At 49.5% G+C, this 19,100-nt stretch overlaps 1 protein-coding gene across 1 annotated transcript in view; it reads right to left on the bottom strand.

Annotated features, from left to right (window-relative positions):
• The window catches only part of DTX2 (deltex E3 ubiquitin ligase 2), a 46,447-nt gene extending 27,427 nt beyond the window's left edge, over nt 1-19,020 (bottom strand). The window contains 4 exon segments of the mRNA XM_026063675.1: nt 6,683-7,277; nt 11,965-12,286; nt 12,288-12,351; nt 18,600-19,020. Of these exon segments, the coding sequence (XP_025919460.1) occupies nt 6,683-7,277; nt 11,965-12,286; nt 12,288-12,351; nt 18,600-18,661 (1,043 nt within the window). The 5' untranslated portion in view covers nt 18,662-19,020.
• Nucleotides 19,021-19,100: the final 80 nt, after the last annotated feature.

Below are 19,100 nucleotides of genomic sequence, written 5' to 3'. Positions count from 1 at the left end.
TCTGGTCCGTGCAGTCTCTCAAAACCTTGAATACAGCAGTTTTTCCCCTCTCTTTCTTCTAAAGGGTATACCAAAAACTAGCCTGAAGCCCTCTAAGAGGGACCTCTTGGGGCACCGCACACAGCCACACAGATCTGGTTTCGCTCCTGGTGCCGAGAGGGGCAGAGTCACCTGCTCCCGCTCAGGTGTGGTGACACGCATGGAGCACGCAGGAGAACTGTCCTGCTGCGCCGCACGGAGCTGTGCCAGGTTAGTTACAAGCTAAGGGTTGAAAGACATGTCACAGTAGCTTCCCATGGGCTTGGTGAGGATCAGCGTCATGGTGAGCCAGGGACTGTACAGAGTCCCTCTGCAGCGATCTGAGGAGCTTGTTGTTGTGGCTATGGGCAAAAAAGCTGAAAGATGCGAAAGAAAAGGAGAGAGAAGGTGAACCATCCTGTCCAGGTTCTGGCACCTAGATCACACCACCTGATCCTACAAAGTGCTGAGCACATGCCATTCCCACCGGGAGATTTGGGGTCCCAGTACCAGACCTGTTCCTTGGGAACACCACAACACCTTACAACCCCAACACCCCATACAATCTTTTAAAGAAAATCTCCCCTGAGCTGTAAGCCTTACTTACAGGCATGCCCTGGACAGGCACCTAAGGGCTGCACAAGCTCAGAGGGGCCAACGGAGAGACAAAAGGGATTTGGTGGCTGGGGTGCCAATTAATATATCCCCCCAAAGGCAGCTTCCCGCAGCTCTGCTCATTCTTCCTACAGGCAGGGCCCTCCTCACCAAGCGCCAGCACTGCCCTTCTCTAACCAACCAGGGAGCGATGCAGCTCTCGTCCTTGGGAACGGGCGCTTTCCCGCACAGGGCGGTTAGCATCACACCGGGAGATGGCTGGGAGCCAGGGGAACTCCGCACAGGAAGGTGACGATTTTTATTTCACAAATCCACTTAACAGTGCTGGTAATAAGGACGCGGCCCCTGCTGTGGCACACTCCATCTGCAGATTTCTATGCAGTCTGTGAAGGAGGCCAGACTCATTAACTGCGTTCAATACACGGGAGGAAACTAAAGGCACCAAGAAAAGAAATAGCTTGCCCACGTTAATTTAGTAAGTTAGTGGCAGAAGCAAGAATATTAATGTCTATTTAAGCCTTGGCTTGCTCCCTCTACCGAACCGCACAACGCTCTTCTCTGGGCTTCCCAAGCGACTTCGACCCTCTTGAGAGCACGGGGAAATTAAACACAATTTGAAGTGTGTGAACTCCAGCCTCTCGCGCCCGGAGCCTGCCCTCCATCCCCACAGCAAGCGGGAAATGTATTTCATTGCTGCCAATGCCACAAAGCTTAGACACGCCTGTGCTACTAACAGCCCCTACCAAGGGCTATTACTGCCTGCGTACTAGAAATAACTAACTGTCGCAACCACACAGGGAGTTAGGTGACTTTCCAGGATGAAATACACCTTCTTCTCAGCCCTGCAGGAGAAATGTTTTCTTTAGTGATGCCATTTTTAAGTGCATTTCCTTAAAAAAACAGATGTATACAACTGTGCTGTCCTTAAGTCCCTCTGTAACAGCTTTTGAGCCCCTCTACCAATTACAACTCCACTTCGGAGAGGGAGAAGGCTCGGAGCTAGGACACCCCCAAAAGCTTTGCGAAAATAAGCAGTCTTGTAAGAGCAAGTAATCCACCATGTGTGCTTTGGAGCCTGACGCTGCAGGGTCAGCACAACATAACCCTTATTAGCGACCAGAGAAACCGCAGGGCCCGCTGCTCCCCTCCCCGCAGCACACGCACAGCTCTGCTGCCCCCAGAGCAGCTCCTCTCTCGATTAACCGTTTGTGCCTTAACCGTTTGTGCCACTGCGGTGCCCCTGAGCTGCGCTCGCGCCTGCGGAGGGGAAACAGCTGTGCAGCCCCTGCTTAAACACGGCAGCGGAGCAGGGTCACTCGCAGCTCCTTCCTGAGCCTGCCGACAGCCTCCCTTGTCCCTCCCTGCCGAGAAGCCACTCGCAGCCAGGTGCCTTTCCAAACTGTATGATTTATCCATCTTTTCTCCTTCCTCCCTTTCAAAACAGGAAGCCCATTAGCTGGCCGGCGAGCAGCAGCCGGAGGCGCTGGTAGGGAGACGGCCGCTTCCAGGCCCATCCTGTGCACCCTGGAGGTCACAGAGCCGCCTCACATCTGCCGCGCAGTTGGTGCGCGGGCCCGGGTGGCTTTGCTGCGGTATCACAGCAGAGCTGCCGTGCAAGGCCTGGGCCTCCGAGCACAGACCAAAACCAGGGCCCCAGACTGGCACGGCATTGCACGGTGCAGCTAAGCGGAATCAGCAAAGCCGCATGCTGGGCACAAACCCTTTGCAGGATAATTAGTTCCTCGTCTTCGCAGCCACAAAGGCCTCGCTATTCACTGAGCAACGGGGGAGAAGACTCGCCGCGACTGCAGTGCGAGGGGAACTAACTGCTCCGCAAAGCAAAGCAGAGCCAAGGGGGAATGAAGGGGAACCTAGTGGATAAAATAACTCGGGAATGTTCTGGGCTTAGGAATTAAATGAAACACATTGTTAGAGCTTGGTACTCAGATTACCTCTAATTCACAGCAATGAGAGTATTTGCTGCTGGAACATGGATTTCACAAGCCCAAGAATGTAACCCCAGACAAGAGCAATTACACCAGCTCAGCGGCATTTCTGACTCAAATCTAGCACATGGGAAGAAAGAGGAAAAGCCATCTTGAGCTGTCAGCTGGTGTTGAAAAAGTCCTTTTCACACACTGCACTCCACTGGAAACCAGAGCCTGCCGCCACCCCCCTGGTGTGGATTTGCCTGCCTGTCAGGCAGGGAGGAGGCAGGGAACTCTTAGGAAAAGTATATCCCAAAGGATTCTCTTCTCCAGAATCAGTCTGAGTTAGTTCCCCAGCTGCTGCTTCCCTCCCTTGTCCTGGCTCATCCTCTGGGATCAGTGCAAGACCACGATCTGGACTTAGAATCCACGTACATCCACGTGGGAGTACATGGATAACAGAGGCTTCCACAGATACGTCCGGTGGAAAGTGTCAGCGTTAAAGAACGGAAAGGGAGTTACACAGATAAACATGGCAGTTAGTAACATCCTGCCTGCAAGATCGCCTCTCAGACAAACTCGGTAGCCAGGTGCGCACCCAACAAAGGAAACCTGCAGTGTTCTGTCTGGACCACGCCTGGGTCCTGTCAAGGAATCATTTTACACTCACCACAGCAACCACCGGCAACACACCCTGCTCAGGGCACCCTCGCATTGCAGTGGTGACAGATGGCCAACAGCCAGGAGAGCCCAGCTAAGGCACTCCGATCATAACCCAGGGCGCAGAGTCCGCTCAGAGGGTGTCTACTCTCACGTAAGCCTGGCAAGACTCTCCCACTCCCCATGTTGCACGTTCTGCTGACCCCAGCAAAGATTTAGCTGTATCCCTCCATGTCCCCCAGAAGGGCTGACTTAGCCAGGGATCACTGCAGAGATGCCACTCACCACCTTATCCACACCACAAATGGCTGAGCTGCAGAAAAGATTACAACAGTCAGACCTCAACCGGCCACGGCATTACTTGTCCATGTACAACACAGCTTGCAGCAAAGCAGCAGTCCCAGTGCTCCAAGAGGGCACGATCGGAGGGCTCTGCTCTTTGCCGCTGTCCCCAGGCTGGCAGCTGTGGAGGGGAACAGATGCTCCCGCCACAAAAGCCACCTTCAGCAGCACTCAGAGACAAGGCTGAACCAGAGCAGCTGAGGGGGAAGCAAAGGCTCCCTTTTGCCAGCACTGCTCTGAGGGTGGATATACCCAACCCCAGGAACTGGGGTCAGCAGCTGAGGGTTGTCACATTGACCCACCACGAGATCCGCCAGCACTCACCTTCCAGAGCCCTTCTATGCAGAATTAGACCAGGCCCGCCAAGAGCTGCCCGTTGCCCCAAGAGCTCACAGGACAACTCAGCACCTGACGGGACACTGCAGCGATGGGTGCCAAGACAATCTTCTCCCCAGCCACTCTGGCTGGGCTAATAAGATGTTACACCTACAGATCTCCTTGTGGCTGTCCCTTTCCTCCAGTTAGCACCATCCGGGCCACGGGCACGCTGGGTTGTGAGAAGGAGCGACTGTGTCACCTATTTTTGAACGTTGCTCTCCCATCCTCCCACCTTTCACAACAGCTCTGTCCCCATCAGTAGCGCACAACATACCCAGGCCCTTATCAGTTACAGACAGAGGCTTGTGGGGCAACTGCTGCAGCATTTTGCTCTTTGTTTTTCTCTCTTCCCACCCCAAAAGGCACTTCATAAATTACACTAATATAGATCCACTGTAGACTAAGACACAGCCCTCACGCACTGGAGAAGAAAGCTGGCTCCAGGCAGCCTGACGGCACGACACACTGACCGGCAGTTCCTGTGAGAAGGAAAATTTGGCACTTTTTTCAGATCACAGTAAGAGCCTTACTCAGGGCATTTGGAGATAAAGAGCGCTGGTTTTCAGCCCCATTTGAAGATGAAAGATGATGACTGGAACACAGAAATGCTGCAGATGCTCAAGATGCCATAAAAAGTCACCAGGTGAAAAGAAGGTGCCAGAACGAGGCCACAGGAAAGAGGAACAAGAAGTAGGAAGTCTTTTTATGCAGATGAAACTGAAGAGGGAAAATCCTGATATGACACAAAAAACATCAAGATTCATAGTCTTGTTGAAGATAAAAGTGAGGTTCAAAATAAACCTCAAACCTTCAGCCTCTGTGCTCTGTGCCTCTGGATTTCTTATCCACATCTTTATGGTCCGCACTTGAGTTAGCTTGGACAACTAAACCAGCCCTGACCAGCCTGCCTCTTGTTTCTCAGATGCTCACACAATCGTCCAGTATCTGGTTTATTTAGGAAATGTTTATGCTGCTCTATACATTTATAAAGCAATTTACAGAGGGAGCAGCACTTATTTGGTCCTCAGTTCAATCCAACTGTATCTGGAGTAATGTATTGGTGCATTCATCATCCAGCCCTCAAAAATAAACAGGCTACAAAGACCTTCGTGTGTGTTGCTAGAGAAGGCTTGTGTGCAGAACGGGAAAGTTAAGCCCCTGAAAAATCCATTGGTGGATATCTTGCTTAGTTTGGGTTACCAAAGCCTCATAGAGGCCATCCTACAAGAATGCAAAAGGAAATTCCTCACTTTGCAAGGGAGGTGCTGCTCTCCTCCAGTACCAAGCTCCCCAGCTGGAGCACGGTGCCTCTGACTCACTCCAGGCCACAGGCAATAACCAAATGCAGCTTGGTCAAACAGCCTGTGCGTGGGAGAGAGGCCGGGGAGCTGAGCTGCGAGCCCATGAGACACTGCTTTTCATTTAGCTTGCAACACTTGAAAGACCTGAAAAGAACTGAAACAATTCCTCTGACGTGGGCAAGGTGCAAACACAGCCCTCCTTCAGCTCTGGTCACTCCAAGACAGAGGCTAAAATCATTCTATGCTGCCAGATGAACACGTGTTTCAGTCCCAGAGAACAACTACAGTGAAAACAGATCAGCAGGTAGCGCAGGCTGATCCATGCTGTTTGAGGTAAACTGGAGCGTTTGAGGGGTTGCATCTTGGAGAACCAAGGAAAGCTAAACCCCCAACTAGCAATACAACTGACTGCCAGGCCCTCCTTCAAAATAACCAACTGTCTCCAAGCTGCCTGAACCTACCTAAACACCTAGCCGTCTAAAGAAAGGAAAAGAGAAAGCAAATGGCAAACAACGTTCAACAGCTCTAGCTGGATTTTAAAGTCACTTACAGTTCTGCTTGTGCCTTCAGTCCTTTAACGTTGCTACAGTGATGCCCCACAGCACTTCAATACATGTGGAATAAACCTCTTCCATGATTATCCAGTGGTATCTCTGCTCTGCATCAGCTTTTAGTCTAATGAATAGCCTCGAACCACTCAAATTGCTAATGTCACCCCATTGATTTTAGGTTAGATGGGGATCAATATGGCTCAAGGAAGCCTTCAAAGAAAGGGAGAGCAGAGCAAAAGGAAAGTAAAATACTGACTTGGTACTTTGGTTTTCTAAACATCTTCACGATGGATTTAAAAATCCTTGAGCAAATCTACAGTTTTGCTTTGTTTCTGTTTGTTTACCTTAGAAACATCAAACATGGACCTCCTAATTTTGTCAGAGAACTCAGGGGGTCTCAGTCACATGCAGAGTTCTGCAGTCCCTCCTTGAAGGGGAAGAGCTTTGAACACAGAGCAGTTTTCTGCTCCATGTTTGCTGCATACTTTGAATTAAATAGGGGTATTCACAAGTCCCCTTCTCATTCATCTAGTCCCCCCCCAAACTGTTTTTAAATGTAAACAGAAATGCCTCCATTAATCATCACCTTTAGTTTCCTCAAACATGCAGTACCAACTCAACCACTTTCTCCAGTGGTTCATGGAGACATGCAGAGCAGATAGGGGCTAGATTTCAAGTGGGAAAAAAGGAGGAGAAAGCAGAAGATGACAAGCTTTTGAGCCTTCTTATCCACTGTACAGGACAAAGGCACAAACACCTCCTTCTCCTTTTAAGGAAAAGACCAGTGTAAAGTCCTCTGGGACTGAAAGGCTCCTAGACAACGAAGATCAGAGCACACCAGGTCTCTCGGACACACACACTGTATTCTAAGGTGAATGAGGTTCTGTACCTGACTCCGTTAGATGCAGACAGTCCTGTGCTGGGGCCCCCGGCACCTCCAGCCTGAGGCAAAGCCCAGGTGCTCTGTGCATTGAGTCTTGGTGTTGACCTTGCTCCAGACAAAGTTGGTTTGTTATAGGGCACAAAGCCGAGGCCGGAAGAACTTACTGACGTTGTCCTACTGGAAACTTGATGTGCAGTGGAGGAGTTGGGAAAGTTTATCATTGAGTGCCGGTAGCGTGTGGTGATAGGGCCAGTCCCACTGTTAAACCAGCACTGTTGACAAGAACAAACCATTCCTGTGTGAACAGGCCCTGAGGTGGCTGTCACAGGATAAGGAACGTCCAAGCGCCTCTGAACGCTTCGGCGGAACTTCGTGGTCTTGTTGGTCTGGACTTGAGCCACAAAGTCAACTTCATAGTTGTAGCCTAAGGGTCCAAGATCTACCCGTTGATGGTTTGTGGCATGGGCTTGCTCCAGGAATACACAGACGTTCATCTCATAGGGGGACCACCCACCTTCATCATTCTGCCACTCCCACACAATGCCCTGCCCGGCAGCAGAGTCCTGAGGGAAGAGGTGCCTGCGGACAGCTCGCATTGTCCCTAGATGGGGGAAAGAAACACATGTATTATTTTGTGAGCCGGGGGGGGGAGAAGGACTTGGTTTCAGTGAACCATTAGTGCACCGATTTGCTGGTGTCCAAATAGGGATGATCTCTCTCACCTCTCCCTCGGGGAGAGAAATTCTATTAGCATCCCTGCCAAGATGGCTGTATTTGCTCATGAAACTTAAGAGATATGCAATACCTCTGAGATCTCTGTCCCTCTGCCAAATCTGACTGAGGGCTGGCAACAGGTTCAAAAGCTGCTGGGAGGAAGGGTGGGAAAGGAGGGAAAGAGGGAGGATAGAGAGACAGACACACCCCAGCACAAAGACACAGGGATCCCATATGCCTCACTGCTGTTAAAAATCAGGCCGAGGCACAGATCTGGTAAAAAACCTTGACAACAGAGTAACTATAGAGATGTGACACCATTGGGAAGTGCTTTGCAGAAGCACTTACGGGGCTAAACACCTACTTCTCTGACTACACAAGGGTCTGGACAACTGCCCTTCTAGGGGAGCTGGTAAAGTCCTACAAGTGCAGGACAAGAACTTCTCCTGAGAGGGAGCCAACTTCTCCAGGCTCCTGACTGCTGGGTGATGTAGCAAGACAGGAGAGGAAAAGCCAGCAAAGTAGTTTGGAAACTGCAGAGAACAGCTGTTCACACAAAGGAGGAGAAATGAAAACAGACACGCTGCTTTTCCAAGGCCGCTCTGCAGCAACAGCCAGAGCTCAAAATCTACTGAAAGCCTCGCTCTCCAGGGTGACTTCCTTCTCATTAGGCTTTTTCTTTAGAAAAGGAAAAAAGCAACCAAGAGTGAAGTAAGCCACCTAACAGAACAGAAGTCTAACCTCTGCAAAAATGGCTTCTTGCAGCAGGGTCTAAACCTTTCCTGCTGGGAAAATCCTCAGTAGCCCTCAGCCTTGAGAAAGAGGGGCAGTAAATGCCACAGGGCAAGCATATCTGGGGATGCAGGCAGAAGGGTGGTGAACAGGAATGTAGTGAAGGAGTCATTATGATAAAGAAGTTCTGACAAGAAAAGCACCAAGAGAAAGAAAGAAAAGCCTCTAAAGATGTCATGGGAGTTATGACCCTAAGTTCCAGGAGTCAAGGTGAAAAAGGGCCCATTTACAAGTTTTTGCATCTCAGGTCTGCAGAGAACTGCCGCAGAATTTTGCTCATGTTTCTGTGGGAGGCAGGCAATCCAAGCAAGCTTAACATCCGACAAGCACACCCCAAGGAAGGAGGAACAGCCCACACTGAACTCCACACTGCCAAAACCTGATTGTTACCTGTGTTCAAGCTCTGGCTGGTTTGTAGTCTGACCATAATGGGACCCTGTGCTGTGGTACAGAGATGTCCTAATGTGTCATTCCAGGAACTAAATCAGGAAAGAAAGATCTGAGCTCCAGAGCTGAAATAAAGGCTGACAATTTCTCAAAGGCAGAACGTGCCAGAGTAAGGAACAACAGGACTTGCTTTTCTGCTAGGGAATTGAAGGCACTGAGAATTGAAACAACTTGCCCATGTCCATGCAGAGGATGAGCAGCTAGGGTAGATCCCAACCTGCTGCTTCAGCTGCTGAGCAGCACCAAGGGTTCCCTACTTACTGCAGAGCAGGACTCTTCCGTGACACTGTCCAACAGAAGACATCTAATCAAAACAACCAGAAACCTACCAGCTGCCAGTGAAATACAGTAACCTGCCCTGTACAAGATTCAACTCTGGGTTGAACTCTAATAGCTCAACCACGAAGCCCAGAGATTGCTCTGGGACAAGACCTTCATCTTGCAGAAATCAGGGTAGAAGGCATCAACAGAACCAAGCTGCTCTTCCCTAGCCAAGAATCAGCTTCTTATATGGGAAAGTAGAGCACATAGCCAAGAGCAAATTCTAGCAATAACTGCTCATATTCAGCAAACAAGTCCTGCCAAGCTTTAAATAAAGTCATGTGCATGGTCTATGGTCTTAACAGGCAGGCTACATCAGGGAAGAACTCTTGGGGGGAGGGAAGGTTAGGGATAGGATTGTACTGGAGCTGAGATAGTGAGAAATGCACTGTATTTAGAGATGAGTAAGGGAACCTGCTCCCAGCAGAGAGGATACTTCTCCAGGTTAAGCAAGGTGTCAGAAAGCCCAGCAGGACACACATATAAGAGGGGATGAGCAAGGCTGTCCCTGCTCCACTGGCAGGACAGAAGCAGCACAGGAAGGACTTTAGGAGTTGATAAGTGACCTATATCTTTATGATCCCAAAAGAATAACACCAGGGAGAGGAGCTTTCAGGAGTCAACAAGAAGATGGGGAGCAAGTGCTTCTTGGAAAATATCCCCCTTCCCCCAAGCTGGCAGGGAAACTGGCATTTCTCTCCAGGGTGGGCAAACAGCTGTAGTGAGAGGACAACTCCTGCTGCTCCCTTACATTCACTTCCAGCTAATCTGCCTAGACCAGCAGCTGAAGCTTGTACCTAATCCTGCACACAAGATCCCCCTCCACAGCTGTCATTCCTGTTGGTGGGGATGCTCGTCCAGTTAACACTGGCTTCCTGTTATTCTCCCTGGCTTCCTTTGAAGAGCCTATTTGTCTGTAACAGCTAATGAGCAGAATACAACAGCCTATTTTTTGTTCTGTTTAAAGATTTTTCATGGGGATGTTTCCTGCAGAGATTCTTTTCTCCAGCACATGACAAAGGTCAGCTGGCTGCTTAATCATAAAGGTTCATGTTTAAGGCAGGGAGCCCTGCAGAGGAAAAGAGCTTTGCTTAGATCTGGACCATAAAAAGGGGATATGAGAGCACTTCCAAGGTTCACACTGAAGACTATATAGGGCACAGTGACTTGTGGAAGAAAACTCACAGGCCTGACCACTCTGATCAGCATCCCTTCAAATCAATGTGAAACACTGTGGGAGTGCTATGAAGTGGAATCAGCCGTTTTGTTATTAAAGATTCCACCACAGATATCATCTGAGGAATGAGGAGGCCACGTCAGCCAACATGGTTTCCAAAATTTTAGTCTTTCCAGGGCTAGCTCCCAGAGATGACTAAATTCTAACTCTTCTGCAATGGACAACATTTGCAAGGTGTTTTGAGATCTTTCACAGGGACTAAAGAGATTCAAGACATCTAGAGAGACATCACTCCACTCCTGAAGAAGGATGTCCCATTTACCCTGGGACATATTGCTCACAGGCTCCCACAGATAATCCACTGCTGCAGGCTGAGATCTCAAATACACCAAACTGATGGCAAAAGCCTTTTTGGTCACCGTGCTAACCCAGTAATCATCAACAGGCCATTTTCTGAAAATGGATGGCACCCTGGAGAGATGGACTGTTGCCTATGTGTTGGGAGGCTGGCTGAAAAGGCAAGAAGCCCCAAGGTTCCTTCACAAGTTTGGCACTAAAAGCAAGAGACAGCCACTGGTGTCAGTTCTGGTGGTCTATGCTGTATTGCTCAAAGCCATTGCCTCCGTGGAGCTTGCAGGTGCTCAAACAGGACATGCCAAGCCAGACCTGCTAATGCGTCCAGCTAAGAAAGTTCCTCACCCAGGAAACTCTTGGGCAGAACTACTCTCAAGGCCACTGGTGATTGCTATAACATTAGAATACAAACACGGATGCAGCTGTAACAACCATTCATTTTGCTCCAGCTGCTTCCCCTTCCTTTAGGGGTTGCCTGATCAGTTGATTCAAGATATCGCTCACTTATTGCTTCAATTGGCAAGAAACCAATACACCGTCCATCTCCTGCATCTCCCATCTGACAGCACCCTGGGTAACAGGAAGGGTGTCGGCAGAGGGGAAACTGATGCATGGAGAATTTTCCAAAGCAGACATTCATTTGGGGTGTGTAATTTGGGATCTCCCTGAATTTTCTGGTGATGATGAGCACACATTCCACCCCCACTCCTTTTCTACGCTACAGCTGCTCAGCACATCTGGAACAAAAGAGGGTAAGAGTCATCTCAGCAAATTCTGAGCTGCTAGCCTCAGTGACTCCAAAGGAGACAAGATGAGAATGAAAATTAGGTCTCAGTCCTGCTGCTAAGACCAGCCCATCCTTCCTGCCTGGGAGAAAGCAAGCAAGCCTCATATAGCAGGAGAAGCGGGGGATATTCTGCTGCAGCACTACAGCACTGTGCGGGGGCTGCAGGCTTTTGCAAAGCAGCTTGTGCAGGGCGGCATGCCAAGGTAAAGCAGCTGGCACTCCAGTCGCAGAGGGAACAAGGGATTCAAATGGGAGGGTCTGAATTGTAAAAAGGCCTTTTTGTGTGAGTGGTCTTGAATGAACGCAGGCGGGGGCAGGAAGAAAGTTTCCAGCTCTGTGGGCTCTGGCTCACAAGCTCTGAGCTCCAGAGTTCCCATGATGAGGCTCCTTAAGAGGTCACCTGCTGCCTGAAGTCACTGCCCTGGGAAGGAGCCGGGCCTGCTTGAGCCCAGCCACACAGCCCTGCATATTCACATTGGCCAACAGCAATCTGCACGTGTGCTAGTAAGGTGGGGGGCAGACAGCATCAGGAGAGGAGCAGACAACACCCATCAGAGGCCCTCCAAAGAACTGCCCGACAGCGGCAGCAGACAGCACTGCTTTGCAGGGCTCTCCTGCCAGAACCAGGCTCCACTTAACTCTAAGCACATAAGCAGTCTCAACAAAATCCCAACATGGCCTGGGAAGCTTCCTTACCTGTATCCTGTCGGAACTGCGTCAAGCTTGGGATATCGATGACATAGGGGGCCAAGACAGCATCAGCATGTCCTAAGGGGATGCTGTTGACAGGTCCTGGCCCCAAACGCCGGCCCTTCTGCTGAGAGGCCTGGAAAACCTGTTCAATGTAGCTGCACACGTTCCCTCGGTAGGGCCTCCACCTCCCGAATTCGTCCTGCCATTCCCACACTGCCACCGCTGGGGAGTTGCTGTGCCCTGGGGCAGAGCTGGGGAGCCCAGATGGCCCAGCTGAACTGCTTCCTGCCCCCTGGGCTGCTGCCATTTTCCGCTCTGAGGTCTGGGGCACAAAGCGATTGGAAGCAGCAGTTGCACTGGCTGGCTTTATACCATCTTCTTCTGAGGGACCTGCAGGAAGAAACAAAGAGCACAGAGAGCTGAGAATGATGCCCCAAATCCACACCACCCTGAATTCACACCACACAAGCCATTTAAGAGAAAGAAACAAGCTCAGCCTTTCACAGAAGATGGTCACTGATACATTCAGGAGATTACAGAGAAGTGGATCAGCCTCAAAATCCTTTCTGGTCAAGGGCAGATCACATACCACCCCCACAGTCCATATTTCCCTGCCAATGCTGGCAACTTTTCTTACTAGTTTAGAGCGTAAGCTCTTTGGAGAAACTCTACTTCCTACAGCCTGTAGAATCATATACTACCAGACCTATGCAAAACCACCCCAAAGCTGCTGAGGATAGTTCACATTTGGCATATCTGTAAGCCCTGACCAGAGTTCAGAGGCTCACCAGGTGGGAATGTGCCATAGCAGGCAGCCATCCTGCACTCCTCCCCTTCCCACGTTCAGAACTGGTCCTGGCAGCATTTAGCTCTCAAACCACCCCAACACAAGTTACCAGCTTGTGAGTAGGAGCTCTCTGAGCACTTGTATAACCAAGTCGTTTGTGCGCACAAGTGGTTCATAAACTCTTCTTGCTGTGATCTGAACTTCAGGGCTGCAATGCCTGTTCTGCTCAGGCTTCTGATCATTCAGTTTTGATCCAGAATCAGTCCCTTGACTCCCTCTGTGCAGCATTATACATGCACACAAAGCCAGAAGGTAATCCTTTCCGCCCAACCCAAGAGTCTGCAAACCACACTATAAAAAATAAACGTTAAGATTGATCTGAATGAAGAATGAATGGAAATGTGCGAGTATGGAGGCACCGGAAGCATCAGAGCGCATATGAAACCACATTGATGGCACTTAAATTTAGCGGGTCATCAAGATCCTAGCACACCTACCTGCAGCTTCTCAGATTGGAAAACAAGGGACATCCTGAAACAAGGGCAGCGTCAATCGACAAAGACTCGAGCCATTAAGAGATGATCTTGAGAAAAACAGAGAATGGAAGCCTTAAGACGCCCAGATAAAGAGACAAAGGCTACCGAGTAAATCCTGATGACTCACAGAAGAGTGACAGGATGCAAAGACAAAAGATCACAATTGCTGTTATCTCCCAAAGGATATAAAAAGGCAGACTCAAAGCCAGCACACGACTGCCAAACTAAGAGTCCAAGAGACATCAGGAGGACTTAATGCTTGGCATCCCTTGTCTGCTGTGTCATTGCAAGAAATCCTGTCCAGACCATTTGGACACGTGCATCTTAGTGCCTGAATGCTGGACAGACCACTTGGAGAAACCCATATTGGTGCTTGTGTGCAGGTGGATACGACAGCATGAGTGTGAATGAGTGAAGTCAATTTTATTTTAAAATAAAATCACTTCCTCCCTCCTAAGGTCTCACGTTGCTGATTGCTCGCTTAACTACTACCAGTCAACAGGGAGCTATGAGCCTCCTTCCTGTCAAACAGAAAGGTCCAGGTCCTCAAGATGCAGATAAGCAGTGGGTGGTATCCATCGGAGGATGCCATCCGCATGGAGAATGACATTCCTGCCGGATGGGGGAAGATCCCAAGCTGCTTGGAGCATCCCATCCATCATTCTTGCGTGGCTCGCTAGCTTAAAAAAGGAAAAGAAAAAAAAAAAAGGAGCAAAGACACACCCACGTGTCTGCATTTATAAGAAACCAACATTTTCTCCAGGAATTCATTGAAAATTAGTTATGAGCTGCTCTATTAGATTTTTACAGAACACCTCCAGCTTGACTGCTGTTGATGACAAACTGCTCTAGCAGAAGGCTCTGGTCACAAAAATCATTTTTTTGCTGTAACTCACTCTCCACCTAATGCACCAACAATGGTTATTTCATTGCTCAAAATAGTAAATTACTTCACACAAACATCTGATATCAAATTTGACACCTGCCTCTGCTGGTTCTTTTCATGGCAGGTTTCACACCAACGTTATTACTCCTCAGAGACGGTCAGCATTTCCATGTTGCACTTGAAGTAGGAGTTTCCATCCTACCCAGTATGGGGCTCTACACTCTCATTAGATGCTCTGAATCCCAGTTAGAGAACTGACACCTTGTTTTCCCCAAAGTCTTCGTTACCAAATGCTGATCTGAAGATCCTACAGCCGTCAGCAGAGCAGGTGAGCAGTAGGAGGCTTTCTGGAGGTAGTCAGCAGTTTGTTTTCCTTCGTTTTTAAAATACAGTGGCAGGAAATGGAAAAAAGAAGAGATCACTGCAGAAAAGCAGCAAATGCCACCCCTCGTTCACATACCACCTTGCACTCACTGCGACACCGGCCGAGACCAGAGAGGTAACAAAGGTCTATTATTCACTTCCTCGGAAGGCAGCGATGCTTTGAATTCTGGACCGCACGCGTCAACCAGCTCCCCCACGCAAGCAAAGGTACCCGACTGGCTGCACGCGAGCGCAGCGTGCTCTGACATTCGCTCCCCGTCCGTAAGGAGAGCTATTTCCTGCACTGGGACTGTTGGTCCAAAGGAGGAGCAAGGGGCGTATTTCAGCCTCCTGCCAGTTCTTGCCACTGAATAGGGCTCTAGCTGGCAGCTGTTTGCAAGGATTGGGAAGCAAGGAATGCACACTGTCCGTCGCGGGAGAGAACTTCAGTAAGCCAAAATTACAGGAGTACCTGAGGTAAGGCAAAGAAGGGGGGAAAAAAGGCATAAAGTTGCTGTTCCTTCCCCCCTTCAAGAATTCAGTGCCACAAACATTAAAAGCTGATAAATTCAATACCAAAGTTGCTCCTCTGTTTTTTAGTCTACCCCCTCGGGCTGCTGTGCACATTACACATGCAGGCAGAGAGGGTTTGGGGTGGGTTGCTAACACAGCTTTATGGATATGGCTGTCTGTGGCTTTGGATATGTTATACACCCTACACCCACTTTGCTGGCACAGCGTTTGGGATGCTAGCAGCAGCAATTCAGCGTTGCCATCCACGGCGTGCCGGCACAGACCTCTCCCAGCCCTGCTGGCTGCTGCACCAGCTCCTTCACGCTGGCTCTGTTCTGGGGAGATTTGCAACCACCGAGAGAGTAGCTACATGTCTTTGCTAAAATCCCTCAGACTAACCCTTCACCTTTAACTTTAAAAATACCTTAAGAACCCAAAAGTCAAGCCTACCCCAAAGAGCTATGTTTATTCAGCAAACAGTCCTCTGGCTCCAATTAGAAATCCTAAGGGGCCACCAGGCCCCAAATGAAAACAAAAACCCTGCTACTTGAAGTGGAAACTTAAAACAGTCCAGTCCTCCACTTAGGAGGTGATTTTTAACTTGGGTTCAGATCCTGAGTTTGGATTTGTTTGGTTTGTTCTCTACACCCCAGCACACTTTTTGCAATATCTGCCCACAGGGCTTTATTTAAGTGGGGACTTGGATGAGTTAAAGAATTTGGTGCGTTTCAGTTGTGTTTCCCAGCAGATTCACCTCCTGCTCCTCAAGCTCCAGCAAAACATGGTGAAAAAGCCAGGGGAGGGACAGGCGGGAATGAGGGGAATTAAAGCATTTGAAAGCTGCATTTAATTCTCAGACCTGTTCTACTTCACATAAAACAGAATTTTCTTTTCCTTTAAAAGCAAGATCTTAAAAGTCAGAGATGGTTTCTAAAAACCCCACATCCCTTTTTAAGTCTCTGACCTGAAATTGCCAACACTAATAAAAAGTTAAGTGATGAGCTAGTTTGTACCACAAGTGGAAAAAAAGAAAGGCTCAGGAGTCCTTGAGCTGGGCTGAGGTTGCAAGCTCTGTTCAAAAGTCACCAGAATGGGAGTCTTCAGAGCACGGAGACTTTTGGGGACATTGTTCAGACAAGAAAGTGCCCAGGAGAGATTTGTAAGTGCCACTAACAGCACATGAGAGATGGCACTGGAAGGGCTGCAAACTAGCCCTTATAGATAACTGCTGAGAAAAGATTATATATAGATTAAAAGCATAGGTAAAATAGAAGAAGGCAGCAGGGCTGTAATAAATCGGAGACCCTTGCAGAGGGGGGTGCGTCGCTGGAACAGTATTCGGTACGCCCTGCGCCACTGTAACACCAAATGGAAGACCAGCTACCCTCCCTGCGGCACCCTGTGACATCTAATCCCCCTTCTGCACCCAGCGCAACAGGAGCTGCAAACACACTCGTGCAGCAGCTTCTCTGGAAGCTCTCCACAAGGGGTCCAAGCTCCTGCTGGATAACTGAGGGGAGTATGCTGGGAGCGAAAACGGGCCCTCAACTCACAAATCCCAAACACTTTATCGCTCCTGGGCCCTCCGGGCTAAATGAGACACAGGCTGACTCCACCCGCAGAGAAAGGCTGCCCAGCTCAGCTCACTGCTGCTCAGGCACTTTGCTCCTCACCCATCTGTAGTCTGACTGCCGGCAAAGGATGCTCTAAGTGCTGCTTCAAGCCCCTAGTTTCTACCTGTGCTGGGGAACATTTTGCAAAAAGGCACTCGGTGATGACCAGGAACTCAGGAAGATCAGCAGGTGACGCATCACCAGGCCACAACGGCGTCCACGGGGGGGAAACGGGAACAGATTAATCAAGTGAGGATCAGGAGAGGCCAGTCCCCTCCCCAGCTCTGCCATCCTGGGGCAGCCATTTAGTTTTTTCCCCATCATCTGATTTCTGTCACTTTGGCTATTGTAAGCACATCTTTCCACACACATACACCCAGCGCCGAGCAGCCCAACAGCTAGCAGCGACCCAGGAGATGGGGGAGAACAGAGCAAAGTGGTAGAGGGGAGGTCGCAGTAAGAACTCCAGCAACGCACATCGGCCAGACCAAGACGCAGTCCTGCTTTCTTGCAGCCATCGCTGGTAATCACAGCGCAAGGTGGCTGGGTTGGCAGCCAAAAGAACGGAAGAAATAAAACCTGTCCGCACAAAACCTGGATTCCCTCCATTCAAAACAAGTTTCAATAAAATTCCCTTTGGAGGAGGAAATAGAGTGCAACTGAAGCAGAACAAAGCATTTGCCTATCAACTAGGCAGAGAGCTTATTTCAGGCACGAATGAATAGGAATGCTGAGGCAAAGGGAACAGGGTAGGTACGTTTGAATATAAGAACAGTTGCCTGGCATCAAACCAAACCCAGCATCCCACTCACTTGCTCCAGGGTCCTTCCAGGGCACTGAAACAGGAGATTATTTACTTGCGGGGAGATTATTTACTCATGGGAGTGCAAACCTGGCAGAATCTGGAGGGCTTCTCCATTTTCCTCAAAGCTTCAATTAGTAACAAGAAAGCTCCCCCCCCCCTCATTTTTTTTCTGCAGGTGGAAAGAAAACCTCCTACCCAGTCTCAGGAAGCCAGTTCTCTCAAGATGCCAGTACCCGTGCCATTTAGAGGACAAGATCCCTGCTGGATCATGCAGCTGGTTCCAAAACACTATATGAGAAGTCAAAAGTCAAGTCCCTGCCAATGGGAGCTGGTGATTCATTCGTTTCACAGCCGGTCCTGCCACTTTGCCATATAACACACCCATTAGAAGTTAAAGATGACCGTAGAAGTTTTAAATAAAACATGACATGGCACAAACAGATTTACATCAGCAAAGTCTTACCACTTCCTTGTTTAAATACACCATCTCCTCGTCTGAATATCAGAAAGCACTTACAATTACCCGCAGATAATTTGCTATTTTCAAGATCCTTTTAGAAACCTACCCTCAGCTTTGGAGGTAAATCAGGAGTTGTCCAGGCAGTAGCAAACACCCACACAAACACGCGAGATCATGGGCTGGAAGCAAAGAAGGAATTCAGAGTCTGATGAAAGGAGAACTATGTCCTTGTTCTCTAGGCCGTATAACCATAGCACAATTCATTAAGCACAATAAAGTTAAGGCAGCAGACTTTCAAGAGCACTATGGGATGATTCCCTGAGACAGAGAGGAGCAGCCCTGGAAAGCTCAGAGCTTCCAAAAGACGGAGACCCCATTCCCACCTGCCCGTCCCTGCCATTTATTTTGTAGGAGCTCTGCTGCTCCTCAGATCCCTCTACAGGATTAACCAAATCACTACCCCAGCAGAAAACAAAACCAGGGAAAAATGCAAGTGGCTTTCTGTCGAGTTAGTGAGTTGAAATGGCTCTGCAAGAGACACAGGCAGGACTGGCAGGAGGACTTTGCCTACTTAGCGGCAGAGAACGGCTTGCAGAACCACAGCCGCAGAGTAGTTTTGCAGCACTAGAGACATCTCATTACCATTAGCTTCTGCTATTTACGTTTGCAACTCACCCCAGATCCTCACTGTCCAAGGCTGCTACTTGGACCCAGCTCTCCGGCAAAAAGGCTGTCATGTATTATCCATGTGGACAAAGGGGAGACTGCTTCAGACCTTCTGCATGTTAGGAAACTGAGTTACGGAGCAACTGCATGATTAAGCCAGGGTGCAAAAGCATTCACAGCACAGTCAAGACTTGATCAGAAGAGGCTAAAGTCTGAGGCAAGCCCCTTTCCTCCCTTTTCTTTTTTAATTTGGTAAGGACAGCTTTGCGAAGGTTTCCCAAAGCACTGCTCAGAGCCAGGACAGGTCGGTTTCCAAACAAAGTGCCCTTCCTTTCCGAGAGTTTCCAGACCAAGGCACGGAGAGCTCTAAGGGCGAAGCGCGACCGCAAGCAGCAGCGAAGCTCCCCTCCACCGCCCGCCCCTGCCCGGGCGGAGGCAGGCGAGGCGGCAGCGTGAACCGCGAAGAGAAGAGCGGCTTTGCCCCGCCAGCGCGGCTTCAGCGCCGCAGCC

This window comes from Apteryx rowi, unplaced genomic scaffold, assembly GCF_003343035.1.
Source record: "Apteryx rowi isolate R43461 unplaced genomic scaffold, aptRow1 scaffold_20, whole genome shotgun sequence".
Taxonomy (NCBI): Eukaryota; Metazoa; Chordata; class Aves; order Apterygiformes; family Apterygidae; genus Apteryx; species Apteryx rowi.
This window is presented reverse-complemented; position numbering and strand designations above follow the sequence as displayed.